Source organism: Typopeltis vanoorti, chromosome 7 (genome assembly GCF_054136105.1).
Source record: "Typopeltis vanoorti isolate ZY-2024b chromosome 7, IOZ_Tvanoo_1.0, whole genome shotgun sequence".
Classification (NCBI taxonomy): domain Eukaryota; kingdom Metazoa; phylum Arthropoda; class Arachnida; order Uropygi; family Thelyphonidae; genus Typopeltis; species Typopeltis vanoorti.
The window spans coordinates 69,331,636-69,358,950 of NC_143555.1; the positions used below are offsets into that span (position 1 = coordinate 69,331,636).

General features: G+C 36.1%; 1 protein-coding gene across 1 annotated transcript in view; it reads right to left on the bottom strand.

Moving 5' to 3' along the window:
* mus312 (mutagen-sensitive 312) overlaps window positions 1–27,315 on the bottom strand; it is a 575,442-nt gene that overhangs the window by 467,458 nt on the left and 80,669 nt on the right. Inside the window, exons 3-4 of the mRNA XM_090395332.1 lie at window positions 20,076–20,172; window positions 3,411–3,675 (exon numbers count right to left, since the gene is read on the bottom strand). Of these exons, the coding sequence (XP_090251458.1) occupies window positions 3,411–3,675; window positions 20,076–20,172 (362 nt within the window). The remainder of the gene's footprint in view (window positions 1–3,410; window positions 3,676–20,075; window positions 20,173–27,315) is intronic.

Genomic DNA, 27,315 nt, shown 5'->3' on the forward strand with positions numbered 1-27,315 from the left:
AAATTCCAGGTGTAGTCTCTAGAGTACAGTTTCCAGATTGTCTAAGTTTTATCCCATTCACTGTATCATTATCATTATTATTTAGATGGATATCTCCATTAAGTCAAAAGATTCATTGTAGCAGACCCACACAACCCATTATTCACACAGCTATTTAAACTTATTTACAGTTGGGAAACTGTAAATAAGTAATCTGTGGCAATCCATTCTGCTCATTCACCACTCTTCAAATAAAGAACCTAGTCCACACATCCTTACTAACCACATTCTTAGATAACTTCCAAGTGTCACCCCCTTGTTCTTCTCCTACTCTTCATGTCTTCAGGAATTTCTTTGGTGCTAATCTTATAGAATCCCCTTAGTAACTTATAAGTTTCTATCATATCCCATCTCCTCCATTTGTCAGCTAAACTCTGCTTTCAGTTCAGCTACCTCGATGCACACTTCAGTCTCTGTCACCCCATATGGAGCATTCCACAGACTTGTCACCAGCTTGGTCACTCATCCCTGAATCTCTCCAACATTTCCTGATTCCCCAAAAATGAAGATGACTAAATTTGTACACAGTAGTCAACATATGGTCGAAACAGGGATAATGAACTCCATATCTTTACTTTTCAATGTGTTCTTCAACATTCAAGTAATCCTCTAAACTATTTTGCCAACCCTTGCAATATGTACTTTGAATTTCAAATCTCTATCCACCGTCACCTCCCCAGATCCCTAGTCTCATCAATTTCCTGAAATCTAGTACTATCAATATGATTACACTGTATTATTATAATCTTTTCATCCTGAAGTACATTACCTCACATTTTGCAACATTAAACTGACAACCATTGTCCTTTACCCCACACTGCCAATTTATTTAAATCATTCTGCAGGATATCTGCATCATCTTTATGAACTATTTCCCTCCCTAGTTTTGCATTATCAGAAACGACTGAATACATCCCTCAAAACTTCCGCTATATATCATTAATATACAAATTAACGAGTAGAGTCCTGGAGCACCCCACTAGTCAATCCTCATTCACCTTGATTCCACTCCACCATACACAATCCTCTAATGTCTATCCATCAGCCAACTTACTATCCATGCCACCAGCCTCATATTAATTCCCATTTGCTCCAACTCATGTAATAGTTTTCCATGTGAAATTCTGTCAAATGCCTTTGCAAGCCATTTCATTTATCCAAATCCACTGTCACCTTATTATAAAATATGAATAAATTACTGAGGCAGGACCTACCTTTTGCAAAGTCATGCTTCCCCCTATAAAGTATCATATTTCTATCCACCTTTCCCTGAATTTTACTTTTAACTAACTTAACTACACATAATAAATAACGGAAAAACTCACGTAGAAATATTATTTAATAGTATAATTTTCGCCTGTGTGTCACAGGCATCTTCAGTACAATTAAGCTCAAAATTAAACACTAACTGACAATTCCAAAAAGCGCCACCTAAGTAGCTGGTGTAAGATAACTAAAAAGGTCAATAACTTTCCTAAAAAAAAAAAAAAAAAAAAAAAAAAAAAAAAAAAAAAAAAAAATTAATACAATAAAAAGTTAGGAAAGATTAGCTGATTTGTAAAGTACTATCTCCCATAAAGGGGATAGACGTAAGCCGTCGGATCTGTTTAAGTTAGGAGAATGGAGTAGAGTTTCACATGCTTCTTTATAAAGGTGTTCCATGAGAAACTGACTTTTGTGAAGAACTCTTGTCTTTCTCCAATGAACTCTGTGTCTAGTGAAGATGGCATGTTCTGCAAGTCCAGACTTTTCAGGTTTAAAGTATTCAATATAAGATTGGTGTTCTTCTAGCCGAATGGAGGCAGATCTTCCCGTTTGTCCGAAATAACATAATCCACAAGAGCACGGAATCTGGTAGACACCTGGATGATTAAGATGTGGAAGCTTGTCCTTTGGAGAAGCGAGAAAGGTGGAGATTTTTCTAAACGGTCGAAAGGCAACAAAAATATTCAGTGGTTTTAAAATTTTTGCTATACGTTCACTGATGCCTTGTATATAAGGGATAGTAATGTGGAAGCTTGTCCTTCTCCAAAGGACAAGCTTCCACATCTTAATCATCCAGGTGTCTACCAGATTCCGTGCTCTTGTGGATTATGTTATTTCGGACAAACGGGAAGATCTGCCTCCATTCGGCTAGAAGAACACCAATCTTATATTGAATACTTTAAACCTGAAAAGTCTGGACTTGCAGAACATGCCATCTTCACTAGACACAGAGTTCATTGGAGAAAGACAAGAGTTCTTCACAAAAGTCAGTTTCTCATGGAACACCTTTATAAAGAAGCATGTGAAACTCTACTCCATTCTCCTAACTTAAACAGATCCGACGGCTTATGTCTATCCCCTTTATGGGAGATAGTACTTTACAAATCAGCTAATCTTTCCTAACTTTTTATTGTATTAATTTTTTTTTTTTTTTTTTTTTTTTTTTTTTTTTTTTTTAGGAAAGTTATTGACCTTTTTAGTTATCTTACACCAGCTACTTAGGTGGCGCTTTTTGGAATTGTCAGTAAGTGTTTAATTTTGAGCTTAATTGTACTGAAGATGCCTGTGACACACAGGCGAAAATTATACTATTAAATAATATTTCTACGTGAGTTTTTCCGTTATTTATTATGTATAGTTATGTCTACTCACGGTTTACCTCTTTTAAAACTTTTAACTAACTTTTCCAATATTTAAAGCAAACTTCAGAGATACTAACTGGTCTGTAATTTGCTACTTCTGTCTTAGAGCCACCTTTATATAATTGAACTATCTTACCCTCTTTCCACTCCCTTGGCAACTTGCCAGAGCTGAGACTTAGATTAAACAACTTCGTCAGAGGCACTGCCAATTCACTTGCACATTCTCATAGCACACAAGCAGACCTACCCTCCAAACCCACTGCTATATTAACATTGATATTTTTCAATATATTGAGTACTTCCAGTTCATCAACTTCAATTCTCAAATCAGTCACTGTCACTATTACTTTCTGCTTCTGGTGGATGTAGGAATCTTGACATTTTTTGTAAAGGTAAAAAAGCCACTTTTATGTTAAGTGGAGCAACTAGTCACTTTGTCTGTGACATTCTTGATGTAAGGCAACGTGATTGCATTATTAAAATCTTTATTAAGTTAGGCAGTTGCAGGAGATGTATTAAGAATTTTTCTGATAGTCTTGGGTTCACAACCCAAATGAACTCAAATTGGTCCTATCATGGTATCATGTACTTCTTGAAGATAAATGATACTATGACCAATATCAGCCAAAATATCAGGTAACTGATAATGATGAATATTTTTCAAAAGTAATAAAAGAATATCACTATTCCTATATCAACAGTTAACTAAAAACAAATCTGAACATAATAATCCATTCAAAATACCTGTTAAGATGCTGATTTCTGCCTTGCACAGTCATATGTGAAATGTTTTTTTGACATATACCACATGTTATTTCAACATCTTGGGTAACAATTTCATTTACTTGCAATCGGTATTCAAATTTCTTGAGGCAAGTGGTAATGTGCAATTCATTCTCTTCTACAGATATACGCTGTTGACAAACAGGACAACACTCAGTATTTAAAATTACTTCTTCATCTTCAACTATGGCACCAGAATGAGGCATGTTAGATTCAACTGATATTTCTAAAAACAGAGAGAAAAATAATTTATGATATTTTAAAATAGAAATGTTTGATGGAAAATGCATTTTATTTGTAAGATTTCTCAGTAACTGAATATTTCTCTCCCATCCTATTCCTTAATATACAGATAATTTTTCATCTGTGAAACTGCAAAATAACATGCTGATTATACCTGGAGGAAGGAAAATGAATTCATACAAAGAATGAATAACCTACTATTATTTTAACATAATTTCCTATTTCCTTTTATGATCAATGGCCTGTGAGAGTTATTAACTTGGCTTCACAAGAAACCCAATTAATTCTGCAATAAAGCAGCTAATCTAAAATGAAAAAAAAAAAAAAAAAAAAAACTGAATGTGAGAATTATAGAGGAATTTCTTTCCTGAGTATTTCAAGTAATATTTATGCAAATATACTTACATTAATGTGGAAATAAGCATATTTCCACAATTATGTGTAAAGAAAACTTGGCATAGAATAGGCTGGTTCAAGCCAAATAAGGATTCATTATTTTTTAATGGGAAATTAGGAGAATATAACAAGGAGCTGTATTTTGGTTTTGTAAATATAGAAAAGGCATAATGATAAGCTGTTCAAAATACTACAATTATATGGTATAAATGGTATGTTATATCGAACAATACGTAGTCTACATTTGAGTTATAAGTTAGCAGTTAGAATTGAGAGAGGAAGGTGGTTTATTTAAAAGTTTAACAATATCTGCATAAAGTAAAAAGCTTAGTTGAATAATGTAAAATCAAGTTTCAGAGATGTGCACTATCAACTGTTACTCATCATTTATACAGATCACATCATGAAGGAATGATGTGAATGATTTTCATATCATTTAGCCTGACATGAAAATTGGAGATATTCAACTCAACTTTTTACTTTATGCAGATGCTGATAAGCTCTTAAATAAATCCAGTACAAGTTTATCCTACAGGATTCCTTAACTAAACTGAATAACTGCTGCAACAAATTTGGTATAAAAATTAACAATAAAAGGATTGCTGAAAATTACAAAAACTGGAAGAACACTGAAAAAGCTGTATCTGGAATGGGAAACCTATAGAATAAGTAAAATATTTCAGCTATTAAAGCATAAGCTTGAATAAAGATGGAAAACTAAATATGGAAACAGATGATAGAATAAGCAAAGCTGGTATGGTGGGAAGCCAGCTGAATAAATTTATATGGAAGAAAATATTAAAAAAATAAGCTAGAACACCAAACTAGCTGGTTAAAATTTAACCAATTTTAACCTATAAAACTGAGAGAGCTGGGTGAGAAATATCAACAGCTGATCAAAGACTAGAGACAACAGATATCAGAGCTCTGAGAAAAATTAGGGAAGTGACCAGATGACATCAACGATAGAATCGCATTAAAAATCACTGAATACTGAAATGAAGTGCATGAGCAGAACTAGTTTCAGGTAGTATGGGAGAGGAAAGTTAAAAGTTATACGAGTCATTATCTTAGAGAGAAGTTAGAAAATGATCGACAATCATGGAATAGATTTTTTTTCTAATTTAGAAAAACTTGTATGATGTTAGGATGCAGAACAAAGACCCAGAGGAAAGACTAAGATTTAAGTGAACTGATATGATTCTAAGTACCTTGAAAGACCAAAATATAAGATGTGATAATATTGGAGTCCAGTGGCAGCTGGTGAAAATTTTAAGTGGGGGGTGCTGCATATACAAAAAAAAAGAATCCTAATCAGTAATGAATTTATTAATAAATAAATTTCCATATTAAAAATTGCTTTCTTAAAAATATTTCATCCTCACCACAAACAAACACCAATAATAAAAGTTTTGTATCAGTAGCAATGACAAGTGCAAACGAATATTGGCGTTAGATCGCAGTGCATTTGTTTCCTGTAACAATAATTGAAAAAATATAATTTTTTTCATATTTTCAACAGTGACACTCGTCATAATTCAGCCTTGTATCTATAATAAATAAATAATTATGTGTTATTATAGCAAAATAAAATAAGATTTACAAAAAATAGTTCCCCACGTACACGCACCAATAATAAACGTTTCATATCTCACAGAAATAAGGCACGTAAACATACTAAAAATACACTGCCGTTTGAGCAGTTACAGTTGGGAATGACGTAACCGTGCAATGACAAGCGCAAACTATCGGCGTCAGATCGCAGTGCATTTGTTTCGTAATCTAAAGCGTTAATCGAACAATTACAATTATTAACTATTCAATCAATGTCAAAACATAAGCCGTAACCTTTAACATGTTGTATTGCATTTATATAATGTTGTAAGCATTGTTATTATTTATAAACACAAACAAATTTTAATTTTTTCATTTTTTCCTTGGGGGTGCTGCAGTGTCGCAGTGCTTATGTACGGCCACCACTGTTGGAGTCCTAACTAATAGCAGATTAATTTGGAGGAAAACTATCAACAGGAAATTAGTAATAATGTAAAGTTTTCATCCTTTCCCTCCTTCAATGCAGTACCATCACAGTATCCTGTACACTGCTGCAGAATACACATCAGGAATCTCATGTTTTTTTTTTATAAAAATATCAAATGAAACAATATATATATATATATACATACAAAGAAAAAAAATTATATCATCCCATAAAAATATGTGGGATGAATGAAATAATGAAAATAAAAAATAAAATATACCATAAATGATTAAACAGAAAAAGACTACAAGACATTATAAAACACAAAAGAATATGAGTCATGTAAACAGAGAGAAGTTAGAAAATGATTGACAATCATGGAATAGATTTTTTTTCTATTTAGAATAATATATATAAAATAAAACCAATGCATATAAAACTTTGAACCATCTAGCAGGAAACTTAAAACAACAAAATTTCTAAATTTTTATTCAGTTATTATGGACTGATAACAAGACTATCTAGCAAACAGATAATGGAAATGATAAATTTATAATAATGGATGAATTAGAAATTAGATGGAAAAGAAAAAAAAAAACTGAAAAATCACTAATGGAAGATAACTTATGCTCTGAATTATATAAATATGCAGAAAAAAGAGAGAGAGAGAGAGAGAGATTATTTTTTAACACTTAATACCTCTTAATAATCCAAATCATAATCTTGTTCAAGTTTCTTCTCACACAGAAAGTCCTCCCTATAGCCACTCCCAGCTTCATGTCATTTGACACTACAAAAGGTAGAAGGACCTCCAGAACTACTCTTTCTTTCCATTATCTGACTATTGTTTCTGCTTTTCTAACCCAAACACATGCTCTGAGTTAAGTCACTGAAATTATCCTCACTCAACTTACTGCAATTGGCTTGCAATAAAAACAATAAATGCAAAACAACAGAAATCCAATTCTGACTTCATAAAAGCCAACAGCAGAAAACTCACCTCCTGTCCATGTGACCTAATGCAAATTGTATCTCTATCCATCCAAATTCCGTCTCCATTTTTACAATATCTTTGATCTATTAGATGCAACTTTTACTCTGCACATGAAGACAAAGCTAACTCCTGGCACCACTCTTTGCCTTCCAGCTCCTACATAGATGGTGATAGCAAATCACCTCCAACCATGCCAGCAATGAAACATCATATGCCTCCTGTAAATTTTCAGCAAAAAAGACATGAGAAAATTACTAAGAATTACCTCTTAGCCTACATCACCCACCACTGGATATTTACCATGTAAAAGTTCAGAGAAACTTGTGCTGTCACCCTTAACATTTCCAGAGCTTCTGATCACATTTGGCATCAAAGCCTACTAAACAAATTGCCTTCCTTCAGTCTACCTACTACCCTCTGTAATTGAATAGCCAGCTTTCTCTGGTCAATCACTGCATGTCATAGTTGATGGCACTCTCTTTTTGAACTTCACCACCAATGCAGAAGTGCCTGAGGGTCTGCTCTAACATCTACATCTTTCTTCTATACATAAACAAACTAGTCTCAATCGCAACTAATCCTATTCACAGCTTTACTGATGACAGTACACTCCATTTATCCTATGCTTTCAACAAATCATGTAAAGCTCAGACATCCCAAGCTTGAAGATCATCTACAACCAATATCTTAAACATCAGGCTCCAAAGCATTCTTCAATGGAGCAAGGATAACCTGGTCACCTTCAATCCACCAAAATGCAGTATTGCCTTTACTCTCACAAAAGGGACCTCAACTTGCATTTCCTTACCCTCAATAATACAAAAATCATCAGACAGTATCAGATCTCCTACCTTCAACTGACATTTACCTCCATCCTGTCTCGTATAAACACATCACAACAATAGCTTCATCTGCCACTGAAAAACTAGATATTCTCTTCCACTCAAGATGGTATTTTTCATCCGTGCAACTACTTCCATACAAATCCCAAATTCATCCATCCTCAGAATACTGTTCACATGTTTGGGATGTTGCAACTAAATGTTTACTTTTCCTTCTGCAAACTACCAATGTTACCAACATTAACAAAAAAGTTAGCCTGAAAAGAATTTGCTTTAATTTTTTTTTCATCTAAAAGCTAAGTTAATTTGTGTACATTATTAAAGATTTCGATGTAATAATTTTATTTTAGGATCTGAGATGAATTTTAGAAAAAATCCTACAAAGCTGGAGTAAGGCAATTATCATTCTATTATATAAAAAAATGTGATAAGTGCAACTATGAAATCTATAAAGGAATAAGTCTAATAAATACTGGTAATAAGTTATATGCATGAATATTAACTTCAAAACTTAATCACATGTAGACTTTGTGAAGAACAAAATGGCTTCTGAAAAGGACGATCATGCATTGACCCAGTTTTTACATTAGAAATCTTAATGGAAAAACTTTACGGATACAACAGAGAAATACAAACAACGTTTAATAAATTTAGTTTAATCCTTTATCCAAGTGTAAACAAAGTTTGCACCTGAAGTATCTTCAGGACTGAGGCAACTTATGGTAGAGGTGGACCAAGCTCTTATCACTACTTGTCTTAGTATCTCCCATAATGCAAAGCACATCTCCTTGCAGACATGTATAATACTATGCATTAAGGGAAGGATCACTATCCGGACCAGTTTCAACTTTTATTGAGGTCTCGTCAGTGGGAGCCAGATCCAGGTTGCTTCCACCTTAGTATCACTAAGGTGGAAGCAATGGAGAAGTCATATTTACCTATATGAGTTGCCAAAAGGTGTCTCACCTTATTATTAAATTACTCTGGATTTAGAGAAAGTTGTTGGAATTTTTTCCCACTTGGATAGACTATAATAAATTTAGTTTAATCCTTCAAGTATAAGCAAACAAAGTTTGCACCTGAAGTATCTTCAGGACTGAGGCAACTCTTGATAAAGGTGAACCTGTTTCTAGAATACTTGAAGAAAAAATTTTCACGTTTAAACCCAAACCAAAAATTTGGTTACAATATGTCGATGATGTCTTTGCTGTCTGGGATCATTCCAAACAAGAACTACAACTGTTTCTAGACAAAATAAACTTTCTTCATCCTCGCATCAAATCTCCACAGGGAGATTTGATGCGACAGAAGTGGAGATGGAAATGGTTCCATCTCCACTTCTGTCTATCGCAAGCTGACATTTTCAGGTTGCAACATTCACAATTCTTCTGCTCATCATCCATCTCAAAAATTTGGCATCATTAAATCATTAGTAACCAGAGCACACAGATTCTGCTCCTCTGAAGAATCTCTAAATCAAGAATTGGAAATAATCAAAAATGCAGCCATACTAAATGGATACAATATTAAAACAACTCAAAAAATCATCAGTCACTTCCCCACACATCAACCTAGACAAGAAGAAACCCATAGGATTCCCATACCTTATGTCAAAGGCATCTCCAAACGTCTTTCAAAAATTATAAAGAAATGCAAACTTGCTATTACCTACAAACCAATCAATCAGATCTATAACTTGTTACCTTCTCCTAAAGACAAACTCTCACCTCTGATGCTATATGGCGTATACGAGATTCCATGCTCCTGTAAATTGTCTTACTATGTACAGACAGGTAGATCTGTTCATAAACGCATTTTAGAACATCAAGACCATATCCGTCTCATCAAACCACAGAAATCTGGCCTCGCACAACATGGAGTTGAAAACCCAAACCATAGGATCCATTGGGAAAAAACAAAACTTCTACATATCTTTATATAAACATGAACGTTTATATAAAGAAAGTGCTGAAGCCCTACTTCACAGACCAAATCTAAACTGTAATGATGTTCTTGCTATTCCTAAAGTATGGAAAATTGTCATACAAAATTGTGTAAAATAATTATTTTATATATATTATCTTATTTTAAGATAGCATATATAATTTTTCCCCCTACCAGATCTCCCCCCCCCCTCCAGATCTATTTTAATTTAATTCTATAACATGCTACTGCATACATATTGGGATATACCATTGTAATCATGAGCCCTAACTGTAAGTTATTCTTAGTATGGTTTGAATTAACTGTACTGACGATGTCCTAAGATACTTGGATGAAATATTTACTCATTAAAACTTATTACTGTGGTTATTACATGTGTTTGTTTATTCATACTCTGTTTTTGCTTTTCTTATCACATTGGTTACCATTCTGGCCTGTGCTTTGCACTGCTCATGTGCCTGCTGGTCACCTTTCTTCTTGAATTCCATTTTTTTTTTTTTTTTGTAGCTTCAGCTTACTGATGATATTCATCCATTTAACTTCCACTTGATTTACTCTCCTGACTCTAGGTATGCAGTCTGCCATTACTCCCCTCAAACACTCCTTTACCACTTCCCATGAATTATCAACATCCAGCCCTTGCAGTTTTTCTCAGGTCATATTATCATATGATCACTCTCACCAATTGGTGGCAATATGGTCATATTGGTTATATTCAAATTCTCAGGTGCAATTACTAGATCTAGCACTCTCAAACCCCTAGTATATTTCATCACATACTGTCTCACGTAATTATCCCTTAGTAACTGCATAAATTCCATTTCCGTCCTCCTATGTGTCCTCTCCAGCTTCCAATCTATGTTCCCACAGTTGAAATCCCCCATAATAATTACAACACCCTCCACTCATTGAACTTATTTTCTGATGCATACTATCTCCATCATCGTTTACATTTCCTGGTCTATAAAAGCAACCAATTGTATATTTTGTTCTACACCACTATCTCACATCAAATGGCCTGAAATGTGCTATTTTCAATGGCCTGCAGTTGAACTCCTACTCTCTTTGGTTGCAATTCATTGGCTATCATCAATAACTCTCCTGTCCACATTCTTTTTTTCTCTATCCTCCCTGAACACACTATACCCTTCACATAGTAGTACCAACTTAGGTTTTATGCATACTTACACTCAACAGATTCCTCTCTAAAAGCTCTAGTTTTCCTGATTTTGCACATCCACTTTCACTAGATTTGACAACACTTGCCCCACATTCTGAACACCAAATCATTCAGATGCAAACTATCCTTCTTGTATAAGTCCTTTTGCCCATCAACTTCCTCCACACATCCACAAACTCCACATTATTCCTCCTACATAACCTGTGCATCAAGTCATTTACTATTATGCCCCCCCTCTCCCCCAAGCGCTCTAATCTGTCATACTGCAGCAACACTCTCTGTTTTCTTCTGCTACTTCCAGTAATTCCATTTCCTTCCTCTCCTCCTCCTTCCAATCTATGTCCCCATAGTTGAAATCCTCCATAATAATTACCTGCCCCCCCCCCATTCATTGGGCTTATTTTCTGATGCATACTATCTCCATTATCATTTATATTTCCTGGTCTGTAAAAGCAACAAATTGTATATTTTGTTCTACACAACTATCTTGTACCAAATGGCCTCAAATGTGATATTTTTACTGGCCTGCAGTTGAACTTCTACTCTCTTTGGTTGCAGTTCATCAGATATCATCAATAACACTCCTGCCCCCATTCTTTTTTTTTCCCCTCTATCCTCCCTAAACGCACTATACCCTTCACATAGTAGTACCAACTTATGCATTTTATGCATTCTTTACACTCAACTGCTACACTGATATCTGCATATTCACTCAACAGCTTCCTCCCTAAAAGCGCTTTAGCATACTAGTCCCATGTGTGAGCAAGAGGAATAGAAGAAAGGAGGAGTCTACATTTTGCTTGAACAGCTAAGGGTTGTAAACTTTGGGGAAAGCAGAGGGGGGGAGACTGTTCTAAAGGACAGAATTAGATGGAATAAAGAAGAGGCAGTGCAGTTGGGGGATTATATCGTGTATTACTCAGGACAAGAGACAAATCATAAAAATAGAGTATCTTTCTTACTCAGGAAAAAGATGGCCAGGTATGTATTAGGCTATAATCCAGTGAGTAACAGAATCATTTCTCTCAGCCAGTGGACATCCAATGAATATGACCATCATACAGGTTTATGCACCCACTACAGAGGCACCAGAAGAAGACATTTATGACAAGTTACAAGAAGTGATAGGTGCAACACCAAAGCGAAACTTATGGCTACTTATCGGAGATTGAAATGCAAAAGTGGGGAAAAACCAAGGAACAAGGAATAACAGGTTGTTTTAGTTTAGGTATTTGTAACATGCAGGGAAGAGACTAGTTGAGTTTTGTGCAGAGAATTCTTTGTCTGTTGCTAACACCTGCTTTAAACAACACAAACAAAGATTGTACACATGTAATCACCTGATGGACAATACAGAAATCAAATTGACTATATACTTGGACCAAGAAGTATGGAGAAGTGCAATTCAGTCTGTAAGACTTTTCCAGGTGAAGACTGTGGAACAGACCATGAATTATTAGTGGCTATGATACATGTGAAATTACAGAAATTGAAAACACAAATGTCGATCAGATATGATCTTGGAAACATACCAGCTGAATACAATATTAGTATACAGAACGGATTCAATATGCTTGATTTGTGTGAAAGAGAATCAGATGAACTATGGGAGGAGATTAAAGATATAATTAAAACAGAAGCAAAGAAGAATATTCCAACAGTTTGTAAGAAGAAGTCTAAATGGCTGAAAGAAGATGCCATCAAAACTGCTCAGGAAAGGAGGAAAATGAAGGCCACAGGAAATTTGAAGGAAGTACGGCATTTGAATGCAGAATTTCAATGACAAGCCACTGAAAAGTAATCACAAAGCATCTTGCAGAAGCTGTGAACATCAAAGAAAGATGGCAAGAGTATACAGAAGCCCTTTACAAAAAGGATTCCCAAATTACTGAGAAATTTGAAGAGCAGGATTATGGACATGAGCCAGTACCACTGGAGAGTGAAGTGAGGTGGACACTGCACCAGAAGGGAGGGGGGGGATACCTATTCAACTGCTCAAAGCCCTGGGAGAAGAAGCAGTTAAAATTTTAACAGCTCTATGTCAATGAAATTTGGATCACAACTACATGGCCTAGGGAATGGAAAAAATCAGTGCATATACCTTTATTGAAGAAAGGTGAAGCAAGAGAGTGCAAAAATTACAGAAGTATAGCATTGATTTCTCATGCAAGTAAAGTCTTACTTAAGATCATTCAAAAAAGACTGAGACCATTCATGAAGAGAGAAATGTTCAGACGAACAGGCAGAGGAACCAGAGATCAGATCACTAATATGAGATGAATAATAGAAAGTGCACAAAATATCACAAGAATGTCTACCTTTGTTTCCTTGACTATAGTAAGACTTTTGACTCTGTAGATCATTGAAAATGTGGAATGTGTTAAGAACAATGGGAGCACCAGAGCATTTCATTATCCTTCTGAGGAATCTTTATATGAACAAGAAACCAAACAGATCTTGGAGAAACTGAATATTTCACAACAGGTAAAGGGGATGCCAACAGGGATGTATTTTATCTCTGTACCTCTTTAACTTGTACAGCGAACATATTTTAAGAATGACAGGCCTGGAGGAGTCTTCAGTTGGAATTAAAATTGGTGGAAGAAATATCAATAATTTGAGGTATGCCGATGATACCACCTTGCTAGCAGAATGCAAAGAAGATTCGGAGGAACTTATTATGAAAGTTAAAGAAGAAAGTGCTAAATATAACTTAAACTTAACCTCAAAAAGTCAAAAGTTATGGCAACATGAACTTAATGATTTTAAAGCAGATGTGGTGAAAATAGAAGTAGTTAACAATTTTGTGCTCCTAGGATCCCAAATTGATAAAGATGGTTATTGTGCTGAAGAAGTTAGAAGAAGATTATTACTCAGAAAGAAAGCAATGACAAATTTAAGCAATATCTTTAAAGATATCAGCCTTGCAACAAAAATCAGATTCGTGAAATCAATGGTATTCCCTGTGGTACTGTATGGATGTGAAAGATGGACCCTGAGAAAGAGTGAAAGAAGGAAGATAGATGCATTTGAATTATGGGTTTGGAGCTGCTTACCAAGATTACCTTGGACTGCAAAGCAAACCAATAAATCAGTGATAGATAGAATAAAGCCAGATTGCAGCTCAAAGCTATGATCAACAAGCAAAAATTGTCATACTTTGGACATATTATGTGAGCAAATGACAGTCTGGAGAAGATGATGATGCTTGCTAAAGTTGATGGAAGCAGGAGAAGAGAAAGACCAAGAATTAGATGGGTGGATAGAATTGAAGAAGCAACTGGAATGCACCTGGAAATTCTGAAAGATATGACCAGAGACTGATCTGAATGGAGAGCATATGTTCATAGAATTGCCAGGAGTCAAAAATGACTCAATGGAAAATAACAACAACAACAAAAGTGAAGTTGGTTTGGTGAGTTTTAAGGTAGACTGTAAAAGGGTGTTGGGCAGTGGCTCTTGTTTTAATGATTTTGGAAGAGAGTGGAGGAATAATAGTAGCCAATTCACCAGAGCACTGTCCATGAAACTATCTGCAGCAGAGACACAAGGAAGAAACTGAACTGATTTTGATAAAGGAATTGAAGTGGGTCTGTGAGAGAGGGATCATTAATTACTTGATTGCCCTCTTTTGGGTAAAATCAAGCAACCTTAGACAGGATTTTGGTGTAGCAACCCAAATATGGGGGCAATATTCCATGGCTGGGCAGATTTGGGTAGAGTTAGCAGCTGTGAAGTAGTGTCTTGTGCAAAAAAGTACACCGAGTTTTTGGCGACTGCAGAGGCTTTAGTTGAAAATGGTTGTGCCAGGAATGATCAGAGGTGCAAGTCAGTCCAAGAAGAGAAATCTGATCGTCTTTTCTGACAGAATTGGCATTGAAGTTTACAAGGTTAAATGTCAAGGACAACCACATGAATTTCTCCAAATTTTTCCATGGCTGGAGCCCATAGGTGGGTGCAGAAAGCAAGAAGATCAGCTGTGGATTGCAAGTGGCAGAATCCATATTGCTGGTTACTAATTAGTTGGTATGTCTCTATAATAAATTTAGTTTAATCTTTTATCCAAGTGTAAGCAAACAAAGTTTGTGCCTGAAAATATCTTCAGGACTGGGGTAAGGTAGTGCAACACCAGGAAACTCCGAGCAAAGGTGGATCGAGCTCTCATCACTCCTCGTCTCAGTATCTTCCATAATGCAAAGCATATCTCCTTGCATACATGTATACTGCTATGCATTAAGGGAAGGGCCACTACCCAGACCGGTTTCAACCTTTATTGAGATCTCGTCAGTGGAAGGCAGATCCAACCGTGGAGATACTAAGGCAGAAGCAATAGGAGAGGTCATATTTACCTATAGAAGTTGCCAACAGGTGTACCACCTTATTATTGAATTACTCTGGATTTAGAGAAAGATGTTGGAAGTTTATTTTTCACTTGGTTAGACTACAATAAATTTAGTTTAATCCTTTATCCAAGTGTAAGCAAACAAAGTTTGCGCCTGAAAATATCTTCAGGACTGGGGTGAGGTAGTGCAACACCAGGCAACTCTGAGCAAAGGGGGACCGAGCTCTCATCACTCCTCGTCTCAGTATCTCCCATAATGCAAAGCACATCTCCTTGCGTACATGTATACTGCTATGCATTAAGGGCCACTACCCAGACCGGTTTCAATCTTTATTGAGGTCTCGTCAGTGGGAGGCAGACCCAACCGTGGAGATACTAAGGCAGAAGCAATAGGAGAGGTCATATTTACCTATAAGAGTTGCCAACAAGTGTACCTTATTACTGAATTACTCTGGATTTAGAGAAAGATGATGGAAGTTTACTTTTCACTTGGTTAAACTATAATAAATTTAGTTTAATCCTTTATCCAAGTGTAAGCTTGGTCTGGGTAGCGGCCCTTCCCTTAATGCATAGCAGTATACATGTACGCAAGGAGATATACTTTGCATTATGGGAGATACTGAGACAAGGAGTGATGAGAGCTCGGTCCACCTTTGCTCGGAGTTGCACTACCTTACCCCAGTCCTGAAGATATTTTCAGGTGCAAACTTTGTTTGCTAGTCTTTATTTGGATAAAGGATTCAACTAAATTTATTATAGTCTACCAAATGAAAAATAAACTTCGGTATGTCTCTAGATGGTTCAAGAACTGGTTGTGATGACCTTCTGCATAATTTTTGAGAGAAAACAGAAGTGAGAGCAATTGGATGGTAGTTTGTTGGTTGATTTTTATCACTGTTCTTTGGGATAGGCTGGATGCAAACCTGTTTGTGGAGCTGACCCACTTGCCAGACATTTCTGCATTTGGCTGCAGCTCTCGCTTCATCCTATATATCACTCTGCATAACCGAGCTATCTACCTCATTACAGCCAACTCTTCATTCTTTACATCTTCATACTACCATTCTTTCGATCAACACTTTTAATCTCTCTCTCAATCATTTGACTTTTAACCCCTGTTTCAATCCTATCTGCCATTACACCATCACAGACATTTTCACAAGTATTCTCTATTCCATCCTCCGGTTCAATCTCACAACCTGACCTGCACTTTTGAACCTTTCTTTCATAGCATTTTTGGCACACTTTCCCACCACTATCACTTTCAAACCATATTCCATTTGCCTTTGGTAATGCAAACATTGCACTGTTCAAAGTCCCTTTGGTTGAATTCTTTAAGCAACGATGCCTTGGCCACCATTGTTTTGCTTCACATCAGTGCCATGCACTACACTATGCAATGCAACCTACCGGTAGAAAGAACTATATTAACAGTAAAACTTTAACTTAAATATGATTAAGTTAAACAATTCTAACACAATTTTTAACTAATATCACTATTTTTTAAAAAGTATTCTTAAAAGTATAAATGGCAAGGGTTGACGTCAGGAAGGACATCCAGTTGTAAAACTTCACTGCCAGCTCTAGTATGATCAAATGAGTCAAAAAGAAAGTGATACAAGGGCTAGGGCGTACCCCTTAAGTGATGCACAGCCACATTGCCCTACAGCTGCGAGAAGTAGATGAGGGCTACCGCATCAAGGGATAGGTGCAGTTAAAGAAGCGAGCCCAGCAAGTGGAGAGAATGTTGCGAGTGGGAATGTTGAATGTTGGAAGGGGAAGAGAGGTAGCAGACATGATGAGGAAGAGTAAGTTAGACATTTTGTGTGTGCTGGAGACAAGGCGGAAGGGGGAAAAGGCAAAGGAACTAGGAGATTGGGATAAATTGTCCTACTCTGGAGTGAATAAAGAGGGAACAAATGCTGTCGGAATTGTAGTGTGTAGCAGAATGAAGGGCGAAGTACTAGAAGTGGGTAGGAGGAATGACAGGACCATACAAATGAAACTGGGTCTTGGAGAAGAGAAACTGGTCGTCTTATGTGTATAGGCCCTACAAGTTAGCTGTACAGCAGAAGAGAAAGTTGAATTCTGGAACGTGCTAGATGAAGAAATAAGGGAACTGGAAGAAAATGAGATGGTGATTGTTGGAGGAGACTTGAACGGACATATAGGGAGACAGAATAGGGACTATGAATGGTGGCCATGGAGTGGGAATGATGAACCAGGAAGGAGAGAGGATTTTGGACTTTGCAGTAACGTTTGATTTGGCAATTGTGAACTCCTTTTTCTGTAAGAGGGAAAAGCATTTGATAACATTTAGAAGTAGCAACAACAGTTCACAGATTCACATTTTGACTAGAAGAAAACATATTAAGGCTGTAACAAATTATAAGGTAATCCCACTATATCGTGGTGCAAATTACCGGCTGCTGTGTGCAGACTTTGAAATAAAGTCGAAGATAAGAACCTTTAGAAGCCATGGGAGGAAGAAAATTAAGTGGTTTCGCTTAAAAGAAGAGAGTGTGAGGAACCGTTTTAGGGAGAAGGTGTCAGAGAGGATTTCGGATGGACTAGAAAGTGTACAAGATTGGAGGAGACATAATTCAAAAGCAATTCTAAGCTGTGCAATTGAGGTGTTTGGTGAAACATTCAGAAAGATTAGAGAGCACAAGGAGGGTTGGTGGTGGAATAATAATGTCCAAGAAGCAGTAACAGCTAAGAGGAAGGCAAAGCAGAAGTGGGATGAGTCAAGAGTGGAAGAGGACAGAGAGGAGTACAGAAAGAAAAAGCGAGAAGCCAAGAGAGTTGTTGCACAGGCGAAAGCCATGGCATATCAAGACCTTTATGATCAATTAGAAACAAAGGAAGGACAGAGAAAGATTTATCGATTGGCAAAATGTAAGGCAGTAAGTACATGTGAGGCAGATCAAAGACTCTGGAGGAAGGGTATTAAGGAGAGATGTGGATACAAGAAACAGATGGAGAATATACTTTGTAGGGCTTTTGAATGAAGAAAATGCAAGGACTCCCAGAGAAGATGGGGAGCCTTATGAGGGGATGATGCAGAACATTAGTAGAGTGGAAGTGAAGAAGGTCATAAAGAAGATGAAGAATGAAAAATCAGTGGGCCCCTGACAAGATCCCAGTGGAGGCATGGAAGGCACTGGGGGAAGAGGAACCGACCTGCTGTGGGATCTGTTAATAAAAGTTTGTCAACAGGAAAAGTATACCTGAGGAATGGAAGGATAGTACGCTTGTCCCCGTCTACACAATGAAAATCCTAGAGAGGATTCTTGATGGAAGACTGATGAAGGAGGTGAAGATTGCAAAGGAGTGATTTGGCTTCATGCCTGGTCGATCGATGATAGATGTTATCTTTGGGTTATGACAGATGATGGAAAAGTTTCGAGAGAGGCAACGGGAGCTACATCTGGTATTTATTGTTCTGGACAAAGCGTATGATAGAGTGCCAAGACAAGAAGTCTGGAGGTGTCTGAGGGAGAAGAAGGTACTGGAGAAATATGTCAGGCTGGTGCAGGAGATGTACACAAATGTGAAGACAAGAGTTTGGACCTGCCTGGGAGAGACAGATAGTTTTCCAGCGACAGTTGGCTTGCATCAAGGGTCAGCAATAAGTCCGTTCCTGTTTAATATTGTGATGGAGGTGGGTCATGAGGAGGTGAGAGAAGATGTGCCTTGGACTATGTTGTATGCAGATGACATCGTGCTGTGTGCAGAATCAAGAGAAGAAGTGGCAGCTAAACTGGAAAGTTGGAGGAAAGTACTGGAAGAGAGAGGTATGAGACTGAGCAGAAGTAAGACAGAGTATATGTGTTGCAAAGTGGATGTCAACCAGGAGACAGATCTGGAGCTTGAAGCAAATGTCATCAGGAAGGGCAGTGACTTTAGATATTTAAGTTCAACAATGAAAGAGGATGGTGAGGCTGAGAAGGAAGTGTAATGCAGGATACAAGCAGGATGGAGGAACTGGAGAGAGATGGCTGGAGTGCTATGCGATAAGAGGGTGCCGATCAATCTAAAAGGCAAAATCTACAGGACAGTAGTGAGACTAGCTATGATGTATGCTTTGGAAACTGTGGCCCTGAGGAAAAATAACATCAGCAGGATGGAGGTAGCAGAGATGAGAATGCTTAGGTGGATGTGTGGTGTGACCAGAAAGGATTGTCTGAGAAATGACTATGTAAGGGGAAACGGTGAAAGTTACGAACTTAGGAGCAAAGATATAGGAGGCAAGGTTGAGATGGTTTGGTCATGTGCTGAGGAGGGAGGAAGAGTATGTGGGAAGAAAGGTCATATAGATGGATGTGCAGGGGAGGAGGAAACGTGGGTGGCCAAAGAAGAGATGTAGGTAGAGTGGAGGAGGACTTGAGGATGAAGAACTTGGATGTGGCTACAGCCCAAGACTGAAGGTTGTGGAGGAGACTCACTACACACAGCGACACTACTTAAGTGGGAAAAGATGCAGAAGAAGAAGATCACTATTTTTTTAAAAACTAAACAACTTAGCTTTTGAAGCTCTCGAAACACAGACCTACCACCATCCACCTGAAATACTTTTTTAAAATTCTTTGTGAAAACATTTTCTTCACTATTTCACAAATATATTATCAAGTATTACAAATATAGAGAAAACCTGCTGATCTGTAATGTAGCAAATTTGTACAATATACTAAGAACGATTACCTGGTGAAATATTACTGTCATTTTTCGAATCAGATGCATTATGTGATTTTTCAAGTACCTTTGGCTGTGATGATAACTGCGTCTTTCTGATATTTACCTGTGGTTATTACAGTGGAAAATGGGGGAGAGAAAGATGGAAAAAAATAATTAATATAAAATGACTAAACTGTAAAAATTCTACTTATAATCAGAATTAAAAATAGAAATTTTAACGAGCATCTGTATACAAAAAAAGGCACTGATATAAATATATTTATATTTATAAATATAACTAGCCTGATATAAATGTATCATATATCCATTTGTTCATGAGACAGAAAACCCAAATACAGCAGCCACTATCTTATGTAGCAATATCCCCCCCCCCCACAATCTAAGAGAAAGAGTACTAATAATGATAGCAGATGAATTGCATCCAAAAAGGATAGCACATAAGCAGGAGAGCTGTGAGATCAAGGCCAATAAGACAAAATACATGGCTGGTTGTTGCTAATGCCCAGAAAGTTCCAGGGATGATTTTGAAAGATATGCATCAGAAAATTAATACGAGTGCAGGTCATGTGACAGGAAAGAAACGGAATTTATACACCTACTGAAACATAATTACTTGAGACAGCATGTGATTGGAAGGGACTCAAGGTGCAAGAGTATTGGACCTGGTCATAAAATTAGAACATCTATCCATTAACTAAGGTAGTACATTGCCTGTGATTGGTGTACTGTTACTTTCAGTGCGAAATATTTGTATCTTTAATTCATTAAAGTTATTACTGTTGGTTTTATACATGTTAAGTTATTAATTTTAATTATGCCACCAACAGGTACCCTCTAAAGATTAGACTTATTTATTATGTAGTTATCATCATCAATTTAATATGTATTTAAAGGGTGTATTTATTTATTCGTATGGGTTTCCTCCCTTTTTTCTCCCTCGTCCTATTGGAGGTTAAGTATCTATGGCTGTAGATCCATGTGTTCATGGGGCCGGTTTGCCTGTTTGCAGGATGAAAAACACAAAATAAACTGGCTGAAAAAACCCTACTGCCCGTGCCCAAGACCAGCTAACTTGGCTATGGCTGAGGAAGATCCTCTAATTCCTCACATCTTCGACGGGAATCGAACCTGGGACACTCCTTCCCCAGTCATATAGTTGTGAAACGCACAGCCACTAGGCTAACTGTGCGAAAAAGGGTGTATAGGATACTACAACAATACTACATTATTAAGTTTAGATTATTACTAGCTTTCTTTTAATAAGTTATTTTTCAAATTAATCTGATATTTGTCTGATCTCCGATGTTATTAGATCTTACATCTGTCTTCCAAGGCACTAATAATTAAATCAATGTCCCCAAGATATTGGTCTTACTTGGGATCTTTTAGCCTGCCATTCTAGCATCAAACATCTGCTTTGCTAACCCTTTCCCCTCCAATTCTGTTTAAGTGATGATCATACCACTTTAGGTTAGCTTTGTTCACAATGCTAATAATGTCAAGTTCCTTTTGAACATCCTGATTTTGAATATGATTCTGACAATGGTGTCATTTGTTCACTACTTAATTTTAAATAGAACTTTTATATCTATAGCCTCTAGTTTTTCATCAACTGTTTTACTTCTTAGAAGTAAAACTAAAGTGATATAGTCATTAATGCAACTCTCAGATCCAGAAGTTAAAACCGATTGGAACAGTGTCTTGTAGACCTGCTAATTTATGTTTTGAATAATTTCTCACTTATTCTACCTAAATTTATTCAACTACATCTCCACCATACTAGCTTTATTTTATTATATATTTCCATAGTTAATTTGCCATGTTTGTTAAAAATTGTACTAAGATGAAATGTTTTATTTGATCTATTTGTTTCAATCTCCATTGAAAATGCATTTCACATTCCAGCCTGTTTCCATGGGTATGACTGCTGATTTTCATACTAAATTTCTTACAGCAGTTATTCAGTATCTTGATGACTTGCACTGGATTTTACCAATTAAATTTTAACATCTCCATTTTTGCTATCAAGTTTAATGCCACTTTCCTTTGTTACATGATCCATATGAATGATGAATAATGTTTGCGATATCAAGCATCACTTTTTTTTTTTTTTAACTGATTTTATCTTCCAATATCTTCTTCAATTCTAGTTGCTGCCTAGCAATTTAAGTAAAGTTACATCATGTAACTGTCAGTGTTCTCCAGAGTACTTTTTTTCTTGGGACTTCAATGTATGTCTTTTCCAGATCTTAAATACAGATTTGTGCTATCTTCCCATGATTTCCAGACTATTTATCTTAAAAAAAAAATAAATAAATAAAATAAAATAAAAAAAACTGCTGGCCCTGACAAACTGTGTGGCCAAAACTATTTGTTCCTCATCAAGTTGAGCTTCCATAATTCTATCTTCTGCTCAAGCATGCTTGCTTAAATCTCACCTCGGATATTCAGTAGAGAAATTCCTTCATAATCTTCATATTGTTTTCCTTGCTTTTTTTTTTTTATAAACGGGTACTAAGGCCTCCGTACCTCAGTCGTTGGTCGGAAAGACCCTGGGTTTGATTCCTGTTCGTGACATGAAGAACCTTTATCTGGTCTCTGTCAACTAAAGGTGAGTTAGCCAGTCTCATATAGATGTAGAGGATTTCCCCACCCAGAAACTAGGGTTTTTCGTCATTCAGAACAGGCAAACTGACCCATAAACACATGGATCTACAGTCATTAAATACATACTTAATCCCACCCAGAAACTAGGGTTTTTCGTCATTCAGAACAGGCAAACTGACCCATGAACACATGGATCTACAGTCATTAAATACATACTTAATCCTTCATTATTCTTCAACCAGTCCTAAGGGATGATGGAGGAATGGGGGGGGGGGGAATCCACACGAATAAAAAACAACAACAAAACTTCTACTAGTCAGCCATTATGAATCATATGGTATAGCTACTGTAAAACTTTCACACCTTCATATTTGATCATTTCTGGTCAAATATCACCTAATTCAGTTGCATTTCAGATTTCTGAAAACTTTTTCTATCTCAAGTAATGAGCTCGTTAATACATTTATCTTGAATGTTTTCTAGCACTGGTATATCCTTATGTTCAGTTTTTCAGTTCTTATGTCATCCTTATCACCTGCTTCCTTTCCAGTATATTCTTTTTCCACTTCTAAGCTTTTTTTCAATAACCTCTAGAACATTTAGCCATCTTTGTTAAAAAAAAAAAAAAATCTTCCCATAACCTCTGTTTAGATTTTTTTGATTTTACAGGACTCAGATTTTTTAGTCCACAATGAAGTTCTGAGTTTTCATTTCTTACAAATTCACCTCTTCCTGACTGAAACAATTTTTTTCTTCTTCTTTCAAATGTTGTCTCTGAAGGTTTGCTTTTTTTTTTTTCGAACTCATTCATTCCTATTTTCCCATTAATATATGTCTATTTAAATCTACAATTTCTTCTGAAAGCTGTTCAACTATGATTTTTATTTCTTTTTATATAAATCATACTGAAAAGGAAATTACTATTTTTTTTTCTTCGCTTTAATACTACATTTGTCCCATTCAATGCTGTGCTAAGTGTGGAAGAAATGGAATGCCAGACCTGAGCTGTCTTCTCTGTTGTTATTGACATCTCTAATATGCTCCTTTTGTCTTATTTTTAAACTTCTTGATGTTTGCCCTATGTAATTAAGGTCACAAGAACATGGAATATTGTAAATTGTACTCACAACAGAAACCAAGGGATGATTTTGTGTGACATTTGGAAGTCACTCATTAGATCTTTAAGCACATCGGACTTTAATTTATCTGCAAACTATCAGGTGCACTTGCTGAACAATGACTGACCATGTACCGGCTTCAATGCTCCACGTTTCTGTTTTTCTTGTATTTTTGTGTAACGGTTCCTACACATTCAGTGTTTTTAGTTATATAATGATTCATATTTAATGCTTGTTGCATATTTATTTGCGTGTTTATCCTAACCCAGATGAAGTCACTAGCTTAAGTGATGAAACTAGTAGGTTTCCTTACTTAAGCTAGTGCTTAAGTGATAATAGTAATTTTCATTTTTAGAGGTACCTGTGGCATAGTATAATTATTAAAGAACACGCAAGCCCACAGTAATAATGTTTAATTAATAAATAAGGTACAGATATAAACACAAAACTTACTCTTATATAAGACCATCTGTTTAATACAACTATGTACAAGAATGCCTACTAGTTTCGCTAGCCTACTGTCTAGCTTTGTCAAGACTAAAAAGGTGAACAAAAAAGTAATAAATGCAAAAAACGAACTAATACAGAACCATTTACAACAGTTAGTACACCAAATTTAACAGCTCGCGTGACAATGTGTGCATGTAGCGAGATGCTTCAGTTATTGTTGTGAACACGCATTACAAAGTTTTTAGTGTAATGTAGTTCCGCTAAACTTAATGAATTAATCAGATTTTTCCATATATCTTTTAATACAGCTCCTTGATTTCGGTTGAGGTTGTTTCCTGTTCATAGGACTACTGCTGCTTCTTTGAATATTCTGGATCTGTAATCATCTTCTATATATGGCATTGAGCTGTTTTCCCAATCTATCACATGGTTAGAAGTTGAGAAGTGATGTGCCAACCCTGAGGTATCCGCTCTGTTGTGATTAACATCCCCAACGCGTTCCTTCTGTATAATTTCTAGGCTCCTTGATGTTTGGCCAATGTAGGAAAGTCCACAAGTGCACGTTATTCTATAAACACCTGCACAACGGTTCTGTATTAGTTCGTTTTTTGCATTTATTATTTTTTTGTTCACAATTTTAGTCTTGACAAAGCTAGACAGTAGGCTAGCAAAACTAGTAGGCATTCTTGTACATAGTTGTATTAAACAGATGGTCTTATATAAGAATAAGTTTTGTGTTTATTAAATATACAAAGGCCAAATATGAATAATCTAAAAGATACAGATATTTTCATACTAAAACTAATAGTACATCTTCAGTGTTACAAACAGATAGGAATGGAATACAAGTAACGAACATTTGGTGGATCACCTATTAAAATACATTGTTGTCGCAAGCTAGGAAATGAAAGAAATTAATAAATAATTAATATTTAAGATAATTGGTTTTTTAATGATTACATAAAATAAAAGTCTCCCAGATCTTTGAGAGAGAGAGAGAATCATTTCAATTCGGTTGGTGTAAAACAGCTTCACAACTTTCTTTAAAGAGGCGTTCATATTTGAACCCGCATCTATGAAGGAGAATAACCTTATCCCATTGGATATTATGGGTAGTGTTAATACTGTGTTGTGCTAGACCAGACTTCTGAGGTTTGTTGTAATCAATATAATATTGATGTTCTTTAATTCTTTTTTCCACAGAATGGCCAGTTTGTCCAAAATAAGAAACATCACATTCACATGGTATTTGGTAAATACCATGTGAATTTATCTGACGCCGAAACCAGTGCTTTAGCAAAAGGCCTCGATTTTGCAGTTATTCCTACATGCATTCCGTTTCTTGATTTTTTTACATAATATAGAATGCAATCTGTCTGGACTTTCTAGCAAAGATGCTAACAAACTACGATTTGAAGTTGTGGCTTCTCTTTATAAAAGCAAGTTACTGCCATGTAATTTATCAAATGCTAAAATAACATATCTATTTCTAAGGCCAATAAAAGAAAAGCTATTGTAATCATGAATAAGACTGACTATGACACAAACGTATCCAGTCTTTTAGAAGACACCCCCACCTATAAAGAGATCACGCATAATCCTACAAATTCACAAATTAAACAATTAAATAAATTACTTGATGATGTCATCAGTTGGGATCCAAATTTTGTGGATAAATTACGCACTTACTTTGGAAGAACTCCCTGTCTATATGGTCTCCCAAAAATCCATAAAGAAGGCTATCCAGTACGACCAATCATGAATTGCATTGATTCCCCTACTTATCGAATTGCAAGTCTTGTCTCATTCTTTAAGTGCTCTCACTGGACATTCCAGATTCTACATAAAAAATTCAACAGATTTCCTTGAAAAAATCAAGGATTTAAAAATCAAAGAGTCTGAGTTGCTAGTCAGTTTCGACATTGTATCTCTGTTTACCAATATTCCATTAGCCAACAAGTCAAATCATTATATGAAGATTACCCTCCAGATATCGCAAAGATTTTCGAATTTGTTATCCATTCAGGTTATTTTAGTTGGAAAAACAAGTTCTACAAAGAAGTTGAGGGTACTGCCATGAGTAGCTAGCCTTTTGTCTCCACCTTTGGCTAACTATTTTTTGAAACAATTTGAAGAGACATGTTTTCATCCTTTCACCCTCAACCATCTCTTTAGTATCGTTATGTCAAAGAGATGTTTTGGCCATTTGGTCACATACTGAAGATGAGCTTTCCACCTTTCTACAACAGATAAATAGCCTTCACCCTCGTATCCAATTCACCATGGAAAAGGAAAATTCTGGTACTTGACCATTTTTGGACATCCTTCTTACTAGAACGTCTTCTGGTACCTTATCAACAAGCGTCTTTCGAAAACCCACATTTCCTGGCAGATATAGTCATAACAAGTCTGCTCACCACACATCTCAAAAATTTGGCATTCTTAAATCTCTAATTAATAGAGTACATAAAGTTTGCTCTTCTCCAGAAATCTTACAAGAACTTTCCATCATTAAAAAGTTAATGGAATCTAATAATTACTTACCGCCCTAATCAAATCCAACAGATAATTGAATCTTATGTTCCAATACCTAAGGTTTCTTCAACAGTCTGCAGAGTTCCAATCCCCTACATTCTAGGAATCTCAGAACCTACAGGTAGAATTTTAAAAAAGTACCAATTGATTCCCACATATATTCCTATCAACAAAATTTCTTCCTTATTGCCTTCTACAAAAGTTAAACTGTCATCTCTATCTTTGGCTGGCGTTTACCAAATACCATGTGAATGTGATGTTTCTTATTTTGGACAAACTGGCCGTTCTGTGGAAAAAAGAATTAAAGAACATCAATATTATATTGATTACAACAAACCTCAGAAGTCTGGTCTAGCACAACACAGTTTTAACACTACCCATAATATCCAATGGGATAAGGCTATTCTCCTTCATAGACGCAGGTTCAAATATGAACGCCTCTTTAAAGAAAGTTGTGAAGCTATTTTACACCGACCGAATCGAAATGATTGTCACTCTCTCTCAAAGATCTGGGAGATTTTTATTTTATGTAATCA